This window comes from Amblyomma americanum, chromosome 1, assembly GCF_052857255.1.
Source record: "Amblyomma americanum isolate KBUSLIRL-KWMA chromosome 1, ASM5285725v1, whole genome shotgun sequence".
Taxonomy (NCBI): Eukaryota; Metazoa; Arthropoda; class Arachnida; order Ixodida; family Ixodidae; genus Amblyomma; species Amblyomma americanum.
In genome coordinates, this window is record NC_135497.1 from 43,480,365 (window position 1) to 43,501,214 (window position 20,850).

Consider the following 20,850-nt stretch of genomic DNA (forward strand, 5'->3'; position numbering starts at 1 on the left):
AGTTGAGCAAGATCAACCCAACTTGACTGTTTACATGATGTCGATACTAGTCATTCGGGCCACGGAATAATTTCGAACACCTGGGGACCTTTAACATGACACATCGCGTAGCACACGGGCGCCTTTACATTTCGCCTCCATCGAACCTGACCACGGCGGCCGCGTTTTCAATGGAGGCGAAACGCAAAGGTGCCCATGTGCTGTGTGATGTCAGTGCACGTTAAAGATCCCCAGGTGGTCAAAAATATTCGGGAGCCCCGCACTACGGCACATATTTCTTCCCGCTTTTTTCAGTCCCTCCATTATCCTTTCCCTCATGGTGGGTTCTGGTGTCCGCCGAGATGTGAGAGAGATACTATGCCATTTCCTGCCCCCAAAAACCAAATTTCCAATTTTTACTCTCGCGGCGCGCCTTGTCAGGCGCGACCACACAAGTAGTGAACCTGCGCCCGCTTCTGTTCTCCCCTGCAGAAAATGCTTTTCCCAGGCGTGAAAGAGAATTAAGTGTAATTTGTGGAGCGGGCTGCTAGTCAACCCCCCTCTGAAGTCGGGATGGCCCAGCCCAACTCGACTGTCGCTTACCTCGAACCCCTTCTGTTTACATCAGCCCGACAGCCTACTCGACCAGACTTTTGTCGGGCTCATGTAAACAGCCAATGTGTCATGTAAGTGGCTCACTTCACTGCTAAGACGCAAAAAGTCGCACGAGCAGTCAAAGGCAGCGGAAATCGGTGAACTCGGAAGGTGAAGTGATGTAGCAGGGCTCTAAATTCTAGCTGCGATAGAGTGGCGGCACTGGTGTCGGTGCGCCTGCAAGGGCCTCGGGCAATTCTGCAACCACTGATGCTATTTGGCAGTGTAGCTCGTAGAGATCTCGAGTGTGCGTTTTCCACTGCGCGAACCCGCTGTCTGGAAAAAAATGTGCACACGACCTATTTAGGCACTTTGCAGCCACCAAGACATGTATGACATAAGCCTAATGAGTGTGCTTCACGTTTTCTTTTTTTGCAGGTCTAATGACAAGAAAAATATGAAGTTTAAGCGTTAATAAAAGCTTCGTTAAACTAGTTTATCGTACGGTCTGTCGCGCCAGCTGTTTCCGATGCGCTTTTTCTGCAGACATGTATAAACGCCCTTCACGATAGTGGCCTCACTTGGTGTTTATATGATTCAATGATTAGACACCTTTAGCATACCGTGTACCGGAGTACCGAGAGCCCACGTGCAGCGAATGTGCTTGCGGCATATCGCCTCGGCGGCGCCAGATGGCGCCATGTACACGGCAGAAGTGCACCCACCAGGAGCATCGGGACCAATCGGCGTGTCCTCACCGACGGTAAGTGGGCTCCGGTACTCCAGTAACGGTAACACAGTACACGGAATGCTAAAGGTATCTATTATTTTACTTTTTCTCCTGTCATCCGTCAACGAGTTATCATGTTTACTATATGCCACCCCTCTTCCCTCATTTGTCTTTCTCCCACTCAGAAGCCATGTCACCAGACACGAGCGGACCCACACAGGCGACCGGCCTTTCGTGTGCGAGGTGTGCGACAAGGGCTTCACACAGCGGTGGAATCTTTCTAGACACATGCTGATGCACTTGGGGCAGAAGCCACACCAGTGCCCCGAATGTGGTCAGCGCTTCAGCCGAGGGTATCTCTTGGCACGTCACCGCAGACAGCAGCACTCGCCGATGGCGGGACTATGTAGCACCTGTGCTCTGGCCGCTCGAAAGAGCTCTGAGAGAAATTCAAACATGAATGCCACAGGCACCCACTGCACAGGATGTACAGTGTCCACATTGCCCTAAGCATCTGAAACGCCATCTGGCCACTTGCCACGATTCTGCTGAATAAAAGAGAACTCAGAGACTATGGAGCAGTTTCAGTGAGGGTGCACTCCCAGGCGGCGCTACAGTCCTCTGGGCCAGCACGACAACTTTGTTATCCTTTTTCTCATTCTCACCCGGTCTCAAACTCACCGTGACGCAGCACACCATCGCAAGTTGATCACAATGTTGTTACACATTTTTAAATGCACCGTCGCTCATTTTAGTCCGGGAGCCGTCTGCTGAGGTTGTCTTTAGAAATTAATGCCGCATTGTATAGTATTGCCGTTCGGTGCTGTAGTGTGATTGCAATGGCGAACTGCGTCGTGTCCGGTTGGATCAATACTCGAAATTCCATGCGCTGAGACGAGAACAATGCCATGTGGTCTTGAGGCACTGCCAAAACAACTCTTTAACATCAACAGAGAAATCCTAACCTATATCATTGCAATCTACGATCAAATGAACCACGTCACTTGAAATTTTTGACAAGGTGTCAGTTACAGTTTTTCTCCATGCCTGATGATGAAGTTTATCCAATAAAAGGCTGAAAAATGAAAGCAACGGGGATGATTTCCACAGTGCAATTGGCAAGAATCTGAGAGCTTTTTAGCGCTTCTAGAATTTTATTACAGTTCACTGCCGCAAATGCAATGATATATAGGGTCATGCGCTCCCGGTCTGTGGAATATTACATTTTTGAGACTCATCCACGGTCCTTAACAAAGTTGTTTTCATAATTTTAACACTGACAATGTCTTTAAAGTGTTTCATTACATGGAATACATCTTATTTGTTCTGAACAAACAGTGCTCCACTTCCAATGAGGTTAGACTAAAAAGTGTACCGGATGATTTTCAGCATCACGGCAACGGGCTAAATTGGAGTCCAAGCTCCAGAATTCATGTGTCCTTGAGATACAAGCAAGTTTTAATCACCAACTGAGGAGACAGCTTTTAGCTGGCTTCCCTTGTTCGGTCATTGTGGGAGCGGCAGACACGCTTGTGAAGAAAAGAAGCCCGGTACAAGAGTGCTGAGGAAAACGTGGAGGGTGAACAGAACCTCGAACTGGCAGTGTACATGCACAAGGTCATGTGCAGCCTGAAATAGGTGAGTAATCGCTTCAAATTGATGTTTTGTAGCGACAGCTACATTAAGGTAGCATTTCGTGCCTTCAGCGTGGCAGAGCCGTGGCGGCGGAGCCACAGGGTGGCTGCGCAGCAACGCTCTCACGTGGTGCGGAGAAGCTGCCGGCGGTGCGGCGCCATGGCTGATCACGTGGTTCACCACTTCGCTGGTCATGTGAATAGACAATTGGTGCGAAGCAGGAGCTGCTGCCGCCGGCGGCGCGGCGCGCCGCGAAGCCAAACTGCCACAGCTGTGCGTATGCTCCGTGTCAAGTGGGACAAAGATGAAGAAGGAATGCCCAGTGAAACGTAGCGGCGAAAGACTGACTTTGCAATTCAACTGATCAAGTTCCGTTCGGCCACCTGTAGCTATTGTGTCACTCCAGGTTTAACGAGGGCTAAACCACTGCCAAATTTAGCCCCCAAGATGCTTGCTCAGCTGAGCCGTGACATCCCTTACGAATACAAAAATTGCTACGACGGTTGAAGCTTTAACCATTAATAAAGACGCATCTAGGAAATGCACTCTTCTGATACACAAGTCGCAGCGCTTTCGCTATGTATATCCTGGCTGAACAGAGCTAGGCCATCAGCAAGTTTTTATATGTTAAACAACTTACATTCTTCGAAACAACATTAAATGTACTCACACAAGACTATATATTTATTATGGGTTAGGTGATATTTGCAACTGTATTATTGTACTTCGTAACGCGGAGATATGGAATCAAATCTAGTTCCAAACGACACGTAAACCCTGCAGACAATTTCAAAAAGCGAAAATTGAGAACAGAATTCATTTTTTAGGGGGGAAAGGAAATGGTGCAATGTGAGACAGGCATTATTTCCTTTTCTTGAAACCAAGGTTCATTATTCGCCTACTGCGCATTTCGGGTGCCCACCGAGATATGTGAGACAGGCGTAATTTCCTTCCCCGAAGAACCAACTTTAATTTCACTTTTCGTCCCCAACGGCGTGATTCGGGTGTCCGAGATAAGTGAGACCGCTGACGTTAGCGTTGCTTAATATTAGCGGTGCTCGTCAGGTTGATAGCCATGTGCTTTCCCCGGCATGCCTCGCATCGGTCACACCTAGCGTTCTGCTGAACGCACCAAAGGGCATCGCCATCTTATGCTTCGTCTTTTGGGGAAAGGAAATGACGCAGTATCTGGCAGACACCTGAACTCTGCCATAAGAAAAGGGATAAAGGAGGGATTGAAAGAAGAAAGGAAGAAAGAGGTGCCGTAGAGGAGGACTCGGAATAATTTCGACCACCTGGGGACCTTTAACGTGCACCGATATCAGACAACACATGGGCGCCTTAGCGTTATGCCTCCATAAAAACGCAGCCGCCGTGATAGGGTTCGAACCCTGGAACTCCGGATCAGTAGCCGAGCGCCCTAACCACTGAGCCACTGCGGCGGGTTTTACAGAGAACCCACTTTCATGACCTGTGCATGCGATGCCGGAAGACGCTTTACCGATTTAACGAAGGTCAAAAGTCGAGATAGTTGGTGTAACAGCTGCAGGTATCGCTGCTGTAGCTGACGTCGTGTGTCAAACCTGACTACCCCCAGTTACGTTCTTGGTTTCACTTCTACCTACATTCAAGGTGAAACATCCGGCTACGGCAACCTCTAGATACATTCAAGGCCAAACTTGCTGCCCCGCTGACGGCTCGAAAAGCTGGCGATTGTGGCGAAAAGCATGATGATTGTGATTTTTTATGGCGCAAGGGCACATGAGGCCAAAGAACGCCATGGCACAAAATATTTTCTTCATATCAACGTGGGGCCGAAGACCCATTTCCTAAGCATTTCACCCTAAAGAAGCCAAGCAGCAGGCCAGGGGAAAGCTTGTACCCATTGTACAGTCAAGCCCACATATAACGGCCCCACTTAAGACGAACTTTCGCTTATAACGAACGAGACCTGCACGACCGTCAAAATATACATTGTTTCAATGGCACAAAATCACACGTATAACGAACGCCATTAAGCCCTGCTGATCGGTTACAGCGCATGCACGGCGTAAACCCGGCGCCGTGATACGAGATAACCTGCATCCGACCCCTTTGTGCGCCTAACACGTGGCATGTTTTTCCCGAGCCTCATGGCAGGCGAACTGCCCGCCCCATTTCGTGCCGCTCTCAAGCGAGCTACTCTTTCCCCGCCGACGCGCCTTCCAAGATCGCCATCCCACCCTTCCTCGCAACTCCACTCCCCTCACTCTCTTGCAAATCTGCGCGTGGCCTCCGCGATCAACTGCGCCGCTGCCGATGCCAATCGCGGAGGCCACGCTCCTTGAAGCAGGCCTTACATGCGAGCCAAAAGATGGCTGCAATGATGCTCACGGACGCCCCTTTTGGGTCTCTCCGCTGGCGCTGTGTGTCTGTATCTTTAGCTTGATTGCCACCTGGGCACCTTTCATGTCTGCCCCATCGCACGCATTTGTCACATGTTGAAGTGCAGACATTTCGTTGGCTTTGTTTAAATCTCGGGCCCTGGTTGCGATTCGGGATGGCGGACAGGAACACAGTGCACATTTCCATTGTATTCAGCAGTAGAGATGATGAAAGCGGCCTGGGCGGAAGTGACGGGCACTTGCATGCGGAACTGTTTCCACAAGGCCGGCTTCGTCGACAGTGTCTGATGCCAAGTCTGATGGTTCGGAAGATGACGAGCTCGGTGGCGATTTGTGGCAGCGCGTCGTCGACTCCAACATGAGGGGTGATGACATCGGTTGTAATGACTTTATTTCTGTCGATGACAATGTTGACACCGCGGAACCGTGCACGGACGAAAAACCGTTCCTGAAGTGCGGGATGAGAGTGACACAGAGGAATCAGTAGGAAACTTGGAGCCAGCACCCATAAGCCCGCCTGTAGCAACTGTAGCAACAGGCTACATTGAGAGTCTGCCAAAGAGAAGTGCCTGGGGTAGCCGCATTCACTCAGTTCTCCGCGTACTTGGCGTAGGTCAGCCGCCCGATCTTCTGGCTTTGGGCAGATGTTTTTGGCACGTCGAACGAGGGAAGCCACGATGGAGCGTTTGTGGCCAACCGGGTGAACAGAATTAAAGCAAAGGTACCGGCCTTTGTGGGTTTTCTTTCTATAAACTTTGAAAGAGAGGCGGTTGCTTGCCACGGCGTTCAACCAAAACGTCCAGGAAAGGAAGACAGCGGGCAGTCTCCTCCTCTACAGCGAATTGAATGGAATCTTCCATACTATTGATGTGATCTGCGAAAGCACCTAACGTGTCTTTTTTGATAATACAGAAGCAATCATCGACGTAACGTACAAAAACCTTTGGGTGTTGTTTGAAGTTAGGCAGTGCGCGGGCTTCTATTGCTTCCATGGTAAGGTTTGAGGTTGTCACCGATACAGATGCGCCCATAGCAGTGCCTTTAACTTGTCTGTAGACTGCACCCCAGAAAACAATATAAGTGTTTTCAAGGCAGAACTGCAACAGCTTCAGAAGATCCGATGCTTCGATAGGGGTTCTTTCACACAATCTGTCGTCATTCTGCAGCGCTGAGTGGCACACCTCCACAGCCAGATCCACGGGTACGCTGGTGAACAGCGACTTTACATGGACACCATCATCTCGTCGTCCTCCACCGTGACGTCACATACTTTCTCAATAAAATCGAAAGAGTCATGTATGAAAGTCGAGCCCTTTTTAACGAGTGGTGGAAAAGCCTTATGCAAGTAGCCCGACACGCGGCACAAGGGCGACCGTGTAAAGTGAACTATTGGTCGCATCAGGAGGTTTGGCTTATGGATCTTCGGGAGACCATACAGAGCAGGAGCTGATCCATTGTGGCAGAGGAGCTTGAAGTAGTGACTTGTGGTCCGGTGGAATAAATCGGAAGACGTCAGTCAAAATAATCTGCAAGTTTCTACCTTGAGCGTAGGGTGCCGCTTCAGCGGCAAGTACGTACTGTCGTCGTGCAGAAGGTCAGTCATTTTCCCAACGGTGACAACCGCAAACCTTAGCATGGAAGCAATAGAAGCTTACGCACTGGCTACCTTCGAACCGCACCCAAAGGTTTTTGTACGTTACGTCGATGATTGCTTCAGTATTATCAAAAAAGACGCGTTAGGCGCTTTCACAGATCACATCAACAGCATGGAAGATTCCATTCAATTCATTGAAGAGGAGGAGACTACCCGCTGTCTTCTTTTCCTGAACGTTTTGGTTGAACACTGTGGCAACCGCCTCACTTTCAAAGTTTATAGAAAGGAAACCTACACAGGCCGGTACCTTCGTTTTAATTCTGTTCACCTGGTTTGCCACAAACGCTCCGTCATGGCTTTCCACGTCCAACGTGCCAAAAACGTCTGCCCAGTGCCAGAAGATCGAGCGGCTGACCTACGCCAACCGCACCGAGAACTGAGTGAATGTGGCTGCCCCAAGCACTTCGTGGATTCCGTTCTTCAACAGTTACGTTCTTACAAAAGTTGTTAACAGCTGCCTTACTCTCAGACAAGATGATCTTGGTTTTGGTACTGACACACGCTAGGGCAATAGCAGCCTCCTCTGCCACTAACACATTCCTAGTGTTAATCGATGCTACAGTAATTTTCTCCCCAATCCCATCAACGGCGGCAATAACGGAGGCGCCATCGGACCCACAGGCTGCGTCGTAGAAGGCTATGTTACCCGGCAGATCCCGGGCAAGATTGTTCATTATTGTTCGAGCTCTGTCTTCTTTCTTTATCATGCTCCGGGTGCATGTTCTTAAGTATATTGGCAATTTTGAGATGCTTCCGTATGTCTAAAGGGATTAGCTCTGCACTATACGGGGGTTTCGTCTCGCTCTCCCCTATGTCACTGAGGATCTGCCTGCCTGCTATTGAGGAGCTAAGCCTCCAAATTTACGCTTCTCTTACTGCCCTGGTGATCTCCGCACAGGTATTGCGGACTCCCACACTAAGCAGGTTCTTCGTTGAGGAGTTAGGTGGGATTCCAAGAGCTCTTTTGTATGCATTTTGTATTAACTTGTCTATTTTCCCCTCCTCTTGCTGACTAAGATTCAGAAATGGAGTCGCGTATGCAATCCTACTCACTTTGAATGCTTGTACTAATCTCAGGAGACAGTGATCTCACAGGCCTTTGTTTCTGAGGGAGATCTGCCTAAAGATACCCATAACTTAGGCGACATAGGTCCTAAGCCTCTTGATAGTGGTTGTGTTACGTTTATTGGTCTGGAGAAAGTATCCTAGGACTCTTATAGTGTCAACCCTAGGTACTAACCTACCCCCAACGACAACCTCTATCGGGCCGTATAGGTGAGGGAAGCAAGTCTCTTTCTTCATCTGGTCTTTGGTATTAAGCGAGAAGATCTCAGATTTTTGAGGGGAGCAAGAAAGCCTTCTTTCCAGAGCCTAGTTTTCAACTACCTCTGACGCTGCCTGCAGCAGGTATGAGATGTCAGCATTCATTCCCCCTGCTGTCCAAATTGTTATATCATCGGCATAAATGTTGTGCTTTAGCCCCTCAATTTTATTTAGCCTGTGGGGCATTCCTCTCATGGCAAAATTAAAGAGCATTGGAGAGAGGACTGAGCCTTGAGGGGTCCCCTTATTGCCGAGCCCAATCTGCTTTGAGGAGAGCCCTACAAAGCTTATAGTGGTCCCTCGATTGCTTAAGAATCTTTTGACATAGTTGAAGCACTTGATATCTACTTCGGCCTCATTGAGGCCTTCAAGGACCGCTGTATGCTCCACATTAAAATATTGATAAAGATGCTCAAGCCGCTGCTGGGACCGCGGCCTTGTGCTCAATAGCGTACCAGTATTGTCGCTGGACCAGTGTAGCGGATACGAAAGAACAATGAAACTAAATTCAAATACAGCTTATATTCACCCTACAGGCCTTGGTATTAGATGTCAAAAGATGGGCTTTTCCATTTAGTTACTTGTTTAGTGTAAATTGCATGCATGCCTTCTTGCATGAAATATAGAAAATGTACTCAATCATCACGGAGTGCTTTTTTGTGCCACATAACGGCAGGCACAATGATAAGACTAACGAGGAAAGAAATATCTTGTCCTTTTATAACGAGTGGCTCCTCCTGGTGATTTTTCTCCATTAGAAAAATTATATATCGGTGATTCAGTGATCATGGCCTAAATAAAGGTGCGACGCATCCCAGTCGAAAAAAATACAGGAGAATCGTGTCACAAATATGAAAAATGTTTGGTAGTTTTGTCGTAAAAACAATTTTCTCTTGTTTTGTAGTCTTTTTATAGTACTCTAGTTTTTTCTGTAGTATGTTCCTATAGTTCTGTAGTATTTTTCTGTTATAAGTAAACCAAATTCTGTTATTGGTACAAAAAAATCAGTTGTTAGCACAAACTTTACAAAAATCTATTGCGACGAAACTTTTCTATTGTGTTTTTTGATAGCACTGTAAGAGTTCGCAGGTCAACAATAGTTCACATGCGCTTCCGCGTGCTTCGCATCATAAATGGTTCCCCCAAACAATTGACATTTTTCTTGTTCTTTTTTCAGCTTATGCTTTTTTTGTAATTTTCTTAGCTGAATTTTTCTCTTCACTTTTGCCCTCTTCCCTACAAAATGCCGTGTGTAAGACCTGTTGATAAAATAAAGCAATAAAAGTAAACATCAAACATCTTATTTGGTTCGTTTCCGAAAACTCGAGAATGGAGGGCACGCATAAACTTTAAACCGATACTACAGCAGAAACACGGGGCTGGTACCAAACGTGGCGTTAAATTCGGTGCACCCCGCAGCAATGGCGGGAATCATATGCCACCCGGCTCTCTGAGCGCCGGATCTAACTTGTACGCCGACGAACTTAAGCTGAAAGAGATTCCCCATCCAGGCTAGTCACCCGTGGTGTCAACGCGTCAAAGTTGTTCAACCGCTGAAAAAAAAAACAACAAAGCATCCAAAAGAACTTTTACTAGGAAGGAGCGCAAAACATAGATTTAAAGATAAATCAAGTTTAATGGGGTCGAAGTGGCGACGGTCGAAAGATCCCTCACAAAGCGGCCGGCGAATTTCGATCGAGCCAGACAACTTCATGACGGCACTTTGTGGTGCCTCCCCTCTTGTCCGTGTTCGTCTCTGCGCTGTGAATGAAAACATGAAATACCAACTCACACAGCAACTGATTTCAAGCAAGAAAAAGAAAGAACAATTGTTATTTCTTCTCTCGGTTACGGTTTCTTTTCATCGATACATGCGCTGAAGCTACATGCTTAAAAACGTTCCTTCTTCAGTGTTGTTTATTTTTGCTATGTGAAGTTATAGAGAAGCCGTTTAGCAGTTTACTCCCATTGTCCAGGATACAACCGTTTAAAACAGTGCCAAAGAAATATCGCCGATGCCACTGCAGCAAGTGCCGCTCAAGTCAGATGGAGTGATGACCTTCTTTGGACCTCTTCCCTCAGTTATTGCACGCAAGCCTTAGCCGCCATACCCAGAAGGGATACAGGCCCTTTGTCAAGGCACAAAACAGCCCTCCCCCTTCCCTATGGCTCTCTCCATGTTTGTCTTCGATTCCTAACCAACGAACAATACAGTCGCGCTGCACCACAGCCAACCCCATTGCAGCAATCTCCTCCTCTCCCGCCTAATCTTCTTTCCCTGGCGCCAACCCGTCTTTTCTCCCGAAACTCCACAAATCATCCCCATAGGCTTCGACTTCATCTCGGGTGCCCCCCGTTTTATGAGCCTTAGTAATGCTTCATTATATGATGCGGCGATACACGACGTAAGAGAACACATGGTCAATGGAGAGCTTTAGTGAACAGTGTTGGCGGCTAGCCGCTCGCTATGCGAATACCTTTGCAAGGCATGGAGGAGGCGGATAAATTTTGCTTGTATAGGACAGACTCGTGCGCACAGATGGGCATAGCTGATTTATAGACTGGCAGAACATCAATTGCAGCTTTCCTACCTTTTTGCTTTCCTGCAGATATACAGTTGCCTGTATATCTGCAATGTACTACAACCCAGCCCTTTTGTTAGAGATTAATAAATTGCTGGGCAAGGCTTTGAGAGGGGTGCGTTAAGATGGTTTATGGGGTTTAACGTCCCAAAGCTACTCAGGCAAGGGGGGCTGGCAGTCACACAAGTCGAATAGCTTTTTAGCAGAAGTGGATCTATAGTCGGCTCAGCTGCGCCGACTGGCTGTATGGAGGCGAAGTAAGCAGAGCAGAACGCTTTCGGGCAGATACTACAGGTTGCCTGATTTACAATGCTAATGCAATAAGAGGCTCGCCAGTACTTTTGTTTATAGGCGGACGTATCAATTGATGTGTTCTTCCCGTCCCAACAAGTCATGCGCTTTTGTTCACTGTCCATATGCATACTGTAGCCGAAAGGTTGAGCCGTACCGAGTTTTCAAGGATTGGTTTAAAGAGGTTGGAACCAATAATCGCCTCCGACTCGTTGTTTTATGTGTTTGCATTCGCAAGTGCAGTGTACCTCGATCACTGCCCCCCCCCCCCCCCCTCCCTTCCTGTTCATTTAGGGGCCTCCTCTGATTGAGTGTAACACCTTGAAAGGTTTGGTTTATGGGGGTTTCACGTCCCAAAGCGACTTAGGCTATGAGGGACACCGTAGTGAAGGGCTCCGGAAATTTCAACCAACTGTGGTTCTTTAACGTGCACTGACATCAAATAGTACACGGGCCTCTAGAATTTCGCTTCCATCGAAATTCGGCCCCTGCAGCCGGGATCGAACCCGCGTCTTTCGGGCCAACCTTGAAAGGACGCTGTATCATCTTCATAGCGAAGCGCACATGACCATTGATGACGCTGTTTTTAAACTGAAGGTTTTGAATAGCCTACATTCTTCCTCACAGCTCAGGAAGAGTGCACTTATGCACACCAGAGTGCAAAGTTGTTGGGGAGAAACGTAATGAAATGTGCGAGAGTCTTTGCAGTGCGGTAAAGAGAATGACGGATACTTCAAGAAAGGTGCAAGCCGAATGTTGGACATTTATAGAAGACGCGAATGAAAGTAGCCCGAGAAACAGACTTTCTCATAACACAAATAACCAAATTATCAGTTGTCTAATCTGGCTTCGTGCAAGGCTAAGCACGAGCGAGCAATGTTTAGCACAAAACAAAATGCCTAAGTTACGGCGTGACATGGTTTACCGATGAGTAACCAAATGTCTAAGGCAAAACAGCGGCCCGGGAATTTTTTATGTCTTGTCCTTGGCACTGACGTGGGCACGTACTTTAGAGAACGAAAATCGTTGCCAAACGTTTCTTTTCTGATAGCTTAAAATTGTATTGATGATTGGCTTAATAATACAAATTAACAATAGCAGGGGTTCAAGAATCAACTTAAAATCTCGGGATAAGCATATAAAGCTGCCGAAGCCTGAAATTCAAGTCAATTTGCTACCCTGCTCACGTCTGAGCCCTGCAGATGAGTTCACTATTGTAGGACCAGAGAGGGCGGCGAGTCAAGGCACCATTTCATCAATCCCACTTTAATGTTTCCTTTGCTCCACGTATATTGCATTGTATATATATATATATATATATATATATATATATATATATATTTGCAGACAAGGTAAGGGAAATGAGGGGCTCATTTGACAAACTGGTGAACACACTCAAGGTAACCTTGCACGTAATAAACAAAAATACCCACGAGAGCAGCAGATTGGACAGCCGTCGCTGTAACTTAGTTGGTACAACACCGGATGCGATATTCGGAGGTCGCGGGTTCGGATCACACCGGCGGCACGGTTGTTTTTTCTCTGCTTTGTAAAGTGTTTTCTTTAAGCAACAGATTAATCGAAGTATTATTCTCCCACTAGTAAGCACTATAAATAATAATAACAAAACATTCCCCTATGCACCTTGGCTTCGTTTACATATATACACATATATATATATATATATATAGAGAGAGAGAGAGAGAGGCACAGATGAGGTAGTAGAATTTATGCACCCAGAATGAACTTCTTGAACAAATAGTCAAACACTGACTTCGGTGAACAGAGGTTTAATCTTAAAGGACCATTGTCCGGCAGGCATGTATCTGAGTTTCTTTAAGACGATCTCAAATGTTTGCGTGCATGATAAGCGGGAAAGTAAAATTTTATTGAGGTCGCAAGCCACAAAACTGTGTGATAGCCTGAGTATTGTGCTGGTTCATATACGTTACACTAAGGAAGAGGTTAAACAAACATAGAAGGTAAAGAAAACATAGCAGGTAGGAGGTGAGGGAAAAAGCAGTAAGAAAAACACGCACATACACACACATGCACGTGCACACACATTATGATAAGTTGATCGATGCTCTAAGGAGAGATGCATATGGTTGTTGCTCGAAATGCATGTATCAGACTTGGAACCTGACAGAATGACATTTACTATTCGTGCATAGCAAGTGGTTGGAAGTAAAGCCTATCAAACACATACTTCTCGTCAAACGAGCAATTATACAGACAAGTGAAAGGAACACCAATGGGAGCATCCATCTCTGTCGTCATGGCCAATTTAACCATGGAACACAGAACAACGAACGCTCAATTCATTCCACCCGAAACCAAAGATTCCCGAAGATTCCACCCGAAACCAACTCACGCAGGCCGGTATCTCCACTTCTCTTCGAACCACCCGACAGTCCATAAAGCATCAGTGGTGAAGACACTGTTCAGAAGAGTTGAGACACACTGCAGCACAGAACTTGACAGAAAAAAAGAACAACACACGATATTCAAGGAACTGATAATGAACGGCTACCCAAAAGACTTATTCAAAAAACCATTCGACGTCAAAAACATAACATTCGCCAAGAAATCAACACACAAAAACTAATGCCACCACCAAAATACGTCACTTTACCTTATGTCGAAGATGTCAGCAAAACCATCGCCCGAATCCTGAAAAAAGCGGGTCTCCAGGTTGCGCACAAGCCCACAAACAATGTTGCGCTTTGCCTACCTGTTCCCAAAGACCGGCCGCGGAGAGAAAGAGCCCAAGGCATTGTCTACAAAATTCGTTGTGCCAACTACAACACAAGCTACATCAGCGAAACCACAAATTGCAAAGAAAGAATTCCACCATAGAATCAACTTCTCAATCCAACCATAGAATCAATCCGACCATAGAATCAACTTCGAAGAAACCCGCATCCTCGGAACCGAAACAAATTACCACAAAAGGCTCCTCCTGGAATCCTGGTACATCCAAACCACCCCGAACAACATCAACTGCACAAAAGGAAACCTGCCCCCAGTATTTGCCCAGGGACTTCGCTCTTCAACTCAACGACAAAAAGTCGCCATTGACCACCTTCCTGCATTGCGACGTGAGTAACAGCCTTAACCCCCCCTCCCCCATGCCTTTCGCATCAAAGCTGTCGTTCCCTTGAACCCCTTCTCCCCTCCATACTTAGTCACCCCTGATGAAGGAGCCGAGTCGGCTTCGAAACGTTGGGCTCAAATTAAAATTTTTGGTTGGAGATGACAGTTTATTATAAGTGAAGGTGTGCTGCACGACGACGGCCACTATGGCAGTGGCAATGGTTAGATCTATGTTCCCTGCACATAGTCTACCTTTGGAAGTGGTAACCGATACCCGGGCCACAATTCCGTGCTGCTGAGTTGGAAAGCTATCTGAAAGCGCACGGTGTAAAACACATGTGCACCCCACCATAACACCCACAGTTGAACGGAATGGCAGAGCGTGTTGTACAGACTACCAAGACTGCACTGTTTAAGCAGTTGCTGGAGGAGAGACAAAAGGTAGCACAAGAACCTTGCAGCACAGAATAGACAACTTTCTCTTTTGTTATCGAACAACACCACACACGTCCCCGGAAAGACATCGGCCGCATTGTTTTTGAGAAGATGAAGACTCGATTGCTCTTGTGAGGCCAAAGATGACCAGTGACATGACACAAAAAATTGGCAGTGGCTTAGCTCAGTTATGCCAGGACATATGTAGCGAGCTGTAGTTCTCCGCTGGTTACGCATGTTTCGAGTTTGTTGTTGTGACTAAAATGTTAAGCATTCAAGAAGTATTCAGTGAGACATATTGTTTATTTATTCAATTGTTTTGACAGAGATTATCACTGCCCGATGATCAGTAAAGTAACACACAGTTGTCTCATTGCTGCCTACACAGTATTTAGACTGGTTGCTTTCTCTCAGAGACACAAGCTCAATCCTTTCTGTACAGGATCCGGAGTACCCAGGTTCAAACCCGACCGCGACGGCTAAGTTTCGATGGAGGCGAAAAGCACTGTATGAGGTCAGTGCAGGTTAAAGATCCCCAGGTGGTCGAAATTATTCCAGAGCCCTCCACTATGGCACCTCTTTCTTCCTTTCTTCTCTCAGTCCCTCCTTTATCCCTTCCTTTATGGTGCAGTTCAGGTGCCTGCGCATACAGTGAGACAGATACTGCACCATTTCTTTTCCCCCAATAATAATATTAATATTAATAATAAGAATATTATTATTATTATTATTTTGTTATTATTCATAAAATGCCGGTGCACTTTGATGCATTCTGCTGAGGTGTGATCCATGCAACCGCGGCCATAAGGATAAATTGGTTTTTGGTGAAAGGAAATGGCGCAGTATCTGTCTCGCATATCAGCGGGAAAACTGAAGGGCAGGGACAAAGGAGGGACTCTGGAAGAAAGAGGGTCATGCAGGTTAAAGATCTCCAGGAGGCCGAACTTATTCCAGAGCCCTCCACTAGGGCACCTCGTTCCTTTTTTCTTTCACTCCCTCCTTCATCCCTTCTCTTATGGGGCGGCTAAGGTGACAACCGAGATGTGAGGCAGATACTGTGCCATTTCCTTTCCCCCAAAACCAATATGCTTTTTAAATTTTTTTATTGGTTTTATTGGGTTTAACGTCCCAAAGCGACTCAGGCTATGAGGGACGGCATAGTGAAGGGCTCCAGAAATTTCGACCACCTGGGGTTCTTTTACGTGCACTGACCTCGCACAGCACACGGGCCTCTAGAATTTCGCCTCCTCTAGAATTTCGCCTCCGAACCCGCGCCTTTCATGCCCGCAGCTGAGCGCCAGAACCACTCAGCCACTGCGGCGCCGGAGTGAAATAAGAAAGAGGTGCAGTAGTGGAAGTCTTCGGAATAATTTCGGTCACCTGGGGATCTTCAACACGCACTGACGTCACAGCACACGGGCACCTTAGCGTTTTGCCTCCATTGAAACGCAGCCGTCGCAGTCGGGTTCGAACCAGGAAATGCCGGATCAGTAACTGAGCGCCCTAACCACTGAGCCACCACGGCGGGTATGCCGGTTGCAACGCTCGCATTTCATGCCTCGTTGCTGGTGGCATTCTATGCAACCTCCTCTCCCTCGCCCATGCTTATAGAACGGCCGCGAAGGTAGCGTTTGCAGGTTAGAAGTGCTTTTATTGGCAGAGTGCTTGGCTTGAAGCACTCTGGCACGGGTCAGCCCGGGCCATATTAGCGCGCGCCTTTTCTTTCTATCTTTGCTATTCTGTCCTTGAAAACTCCTACTTTCAGCACAGTAGGCAGGCCCGTGCACTTTCCTTTTCTCTCTTGCTGTCAGCAACAGCAGCAGTAGCAGTGTAATCGTGTTGGGCCAGTGAAGATAAACGCGCAGGCATAATGGAAGCCTTGCCCACCGTTGATGGGAAGAGATCGGCCGCCTCGCCAAGGATCTTCTCCTGCGACACGTGCGGCGCCCTGTTCCCAGTGCAAGACCTCTTGGAAATGCACCGGTCTAGAATGCACCCGCCAAGGCCACAAGGAAGGCACCGCTGTGCATACTACGACTTCTCCAGAGATTCAAAGTAAGCCAGAATTTTACCGTACGGTGCTCTTTGACGGAAAGGCTACATAAAAATATACCCACAATTAGAAGTGTATTCGTTTTTCTTTGCTTGCGTAAATAAGAAAATGTTGGCTATAATTTGGTAGTACCTTAATTGTAGAGGCAAACGTGCAATTACAGCAGGGTGCATGGTATGGCGTGGAAATCCACGACGAAACATCCGTCTTCCTTCATTAGGAAGATGTGACAACAGTGTTCATATTCCTGAGGCGGAGCAGTAGCGAGATCGGTTTTTTCTCCCGCCTGTAGACTTGATGACATAATACGACAGCGGAGAGTCGTGTCAGGGGTCGAGTTGAGGTAGGTTGGACAGTTTAAAGAAAAGAAACATATTTTGGTGGACAACCGAACAGCGCCGGAAGGAACGCGGAATCTTGTTTTGAGCGGATGCAGCTTGTCTGCGGTTGCGTGATATTCTTGTCCAGTGCGCTCAGGTTCCATTCGTAGATCCACATATTTGTTCCGTCGAGAGCTACTCGAGGATGCGTTTTTATTGCAGGGAGTGACCTTTTTGACATTATACGAGACTTCGAAGCTCACGCCAAAATTTGGGATCGCTAAGCCTCGCAAGCACTTTGGCACCGGGCCGGGCGTCCGTCGCTGCGTTCGGCTTGACGGGTGAGCAGCTACTCCGCTATGACTTCGACGATGGATGTAGACCACACCCCTGGCTACGACCCCGAGTCTGGAGGAATCGGAAGTGTTCCGATCGAGCAGCAGCAAGCAAGGCAAGATGAACTTTGATAATTCACAGCCAGAACCTAGATGGAAAACGATACACCTCAGGGCAGGACAGCGTGCAAAAGGGCACTCGACTCCAGAGGCGTACGGATATGACCAGTAGTCACCAGCGGCGGATCCCACGAGCCACAAAACGCCCCCGAGACTGCCTGACCTCGAACAGCATGAATTTAAATTAATTATCAAGCCCAGAGACCATTTGAACCTAAAAATGTGGGGCGACAGTGTACACGCACTTAACCTCGCGTTCGAAAAAGCAATAAGGGCGACCCTCATGGAGCGTTTTTCTTGCGGAAAACTGGTGTCCAGCCGCCGGCGCCCGGATGCAAGTTGCCGGGCGGCCGTTCGCCGCCGATCAAGTCAGGCTTACGTGGCAAGACGCTACGTGCCAAACCTTACATCAGAGTTATCGAAGAGCAAAGCATCATTATCGCGGCAACTTCCTATCTCGAAGAAGCCTCTGTACTTGCAAAGATTGATCCCATAAACCTGGAAGCAAAAAAGTACAACCTCAAAGCCGTAACATAAATGTTATCTTTATAGGAAGACTAGACCATTTTGCACGCTGTGCGGCAGGGAAGGACAGGCCGGACGTCTGCCCCAGCCCAGCTTAACCGAAATGTGACTCGTGCGGCAAGCTGAATCCCGGGGAAGCTCACGATTGCACCCCAACTTGTGCAGCATGCGAGGGGAATCACCACACCTACTCGACGGAAATCAAAGCAAAGTTCCTGGATCCCATCAGTAAGCCTAAGAAGCATCAACATCTCGACGATCAGGAAGAGAAAGCGACAACCAGTGGTGTCAGCAATAGCAACACGGCAGCTGTACGCACCAGCCGAAAAGAGCAGTTCGAGAAGAAGGAATCCAGAAGACCGGCCTCCAATTCTACGTCCAGATCAAGATCTAAGTCTAGACAGCGTCGCAACTCGTCAGGTCGATCCGGAACGGGAGAGCCAAGACATCATAAAGAGCAGAGGACCACCAGGTCGGTCTCCTTTGCACCTCAGCGGGATCCCCTTGTCGAGAAGACGGCACGCACCCGGGAATGCAGTCCTTCTGCTGAGAAGCAAGAAGACTAAAAAACATCTTAAATGTGGGCTACGCTGGGTTGCCTCGATCCTTCCCCGGAAGCACGATATCTATGAAATTCAACGACCTGAAAGCAGAAATTATTCAGCTAAAAAAACAGAACGAAGCATTGACAGCTGAACTTAAATTGGTCAGGCTGCAGTCACAACTCACGGCAAAACACGCGAAACCCCGTCAAATTCAGTTTTTGACCGCGTCATTGCAAAGCTGAGGGCTGACAGAGAGAAGCAGGATAAAAAGTTCCTATAAGTTATCCAGATGGTGAAGAACGAGCTCGCAAATGAGTCCGCCAACACTAAAAAATACATTAACTCTGCCATTGCCACAGTCCGAGACGAATTCAAATCTAAACTCAACGAGTGCAATTCCCGAAATGGGAGATCCAAATACAAAGACAGTAACCCCCTTCCAGAAGAGGACAAATAAGGACATGGCGCATAGGGGGACAGGAAACAATAATTTGGCAATGAAATTGTTGGGGATTCCAAAAGAAAAAAGCAAGCCTAAAATTTATTATCGACACGTCGCAGACGACACCTGCTGTAATAGTACTTCCAGAAGGAAATACAGTCATCAGCATGAAGGGGTACAAAACTTTCCAAGACGAGCATAGGCTAGGAATATTTGTTCACAATGAGTTTACCGCAACGCTGCAAGAACCGCTAGCGGAAAATATGAACATGCTTACGTTAAAATTCTTCCCCAAAACAGGGGAAAATACAGTTTGCACATACTTAACGTGTTCACTCGCCCCAGGGACTCATATAGTCAGAATCACGCTATTAAACAATTTTATTAAGAGGGCAGGTAGGGACCCCCTCGTCATAGCCGGTAATTTCAAAGCGAATCAAGCGGAAAAAATGGGCTTGGGCAGGGCATGTAATGTGAAGGCAAGATAACCGCTGGACCTTAAGGGTCACAGAGTGGATTCCAAGAGAAAGTAAGCATAGCATGGGGTGGCAGAAGATTAGGTGGGCGGATGAGATTAAGAAGTTAGCAGGCATAGGGTGGATGCAGCTGGCAAAGAACAGGGTTACCGTATTTCTTCGAACCTAGGCCGATAGTTTTTTCAAAAAAACGAGATGTAGAACTCTTATGTCGGCTTAGATTCGAGGATTTCGTTTCGAGGTTTCGTATTCGTAAAATACGAATAAATGTAGCACGCAGGTGGCGCCCCCACAAAACGCCAACGAAAGACAGCACTGTAGCCGTTGCTATCCGTAGCCGATACTGATCAAAGCACACATGAGCACTGGCTGCCATTTTGGCCTTGTTCTGTTCTCGTGCGGTGGCGTGAGCACATTCGCAGCAGTGAAGTTTTCGTGCGTAGTTTTTATCCCGGGCTGGCGTTGCATATGTCTCCTCGCCCAACGCCGCCTCTCCTCCTCTTCTCTCAAAGCTCCTTTGGCAGCTTTTTTTTTTCAACGGTCCCTCTCGGGGCCATCAATCACGCTTCGGCAGAGCATGCAGGCACGATGCTTCCCGCTGTGTCTCACTCGAGTTCCTCTCTCTACACCAAGTCGCCTATGCGCAGACACATGGTGCAGTCGTTTCGCGCCACGCACTTTCACGTGCGCGGCGACGTAAGAACAGTCGTGTCGCGTCATAAAAATAATTGTGATAATGAGGTATAAACAGTGTTGTTTTTTCGGCCGGCCTACAATCGAGGTAAGTTTTTTTTTTCTGTGGCCTTCAACTTTCGGGTCTCGGCTTAGAATCGTGGCCGGCCTAGATTCGAGTAAATACGGTAATTGGAGAGACATCGGAGAGGCATTTGCCCTGCAGTGGTTGTGGCCAGGCTGATGACGATGATGAAGTGGTCATTACAGAACTTTCACAGAAATTCCTCGATCTGGGATCCTTATACCATCTCCCTGCATACACCAGCGCACCAAATGAAGAGATGGACCAAGAGGTAATGGTTGAGGAAATCAGGGAGAAGCTTGAAGTCATGCGTAAGAACACCGCTCCTGGACCGGACCAGATCAAACACCAATATGCTCTGTAATATGGATGACACCTCCTTTACTTCAACACGTAGTGCTGGAACTAGGGCCAGATCCCAGACTCCTGGAAAGTGGCTTTAGTACGATTGAATCCCAAGAGCACAAAAAGCCATGAGATATTGATCATTTACAACCGATCTCTCTGACGTCGTGTCTGGGTACACTGTCCGAGAGGGTCGTGAACTCCCGAATGAAGACTCCTGGGGAATAAT

The 20,850-nt window shown here is 47.6% G+C and overlaps 1 protein-coding gene across 1 annotated transcript in view; it reads left to right on the top strand.

The window, feature by feature from the left end:
• LOC144128742 (uncharacterized) overlaps window positions 1-20,850 on the top strand; it is a 40,958-nt gene that overhangs the window by 11,633 nt on the left and 8,475 nt on the right. The window contains exon 2 of the mRNA XM_077662433.1: window positions 1,489-1,656. Within this exon, the coding sequence (XP_077518559.1) occupies window positions 1,489-1,656 (168 nt within the window). The remainder of the gene's footprint in view (window positions 1-1,488; window positions 1,657-20,850) is intronic.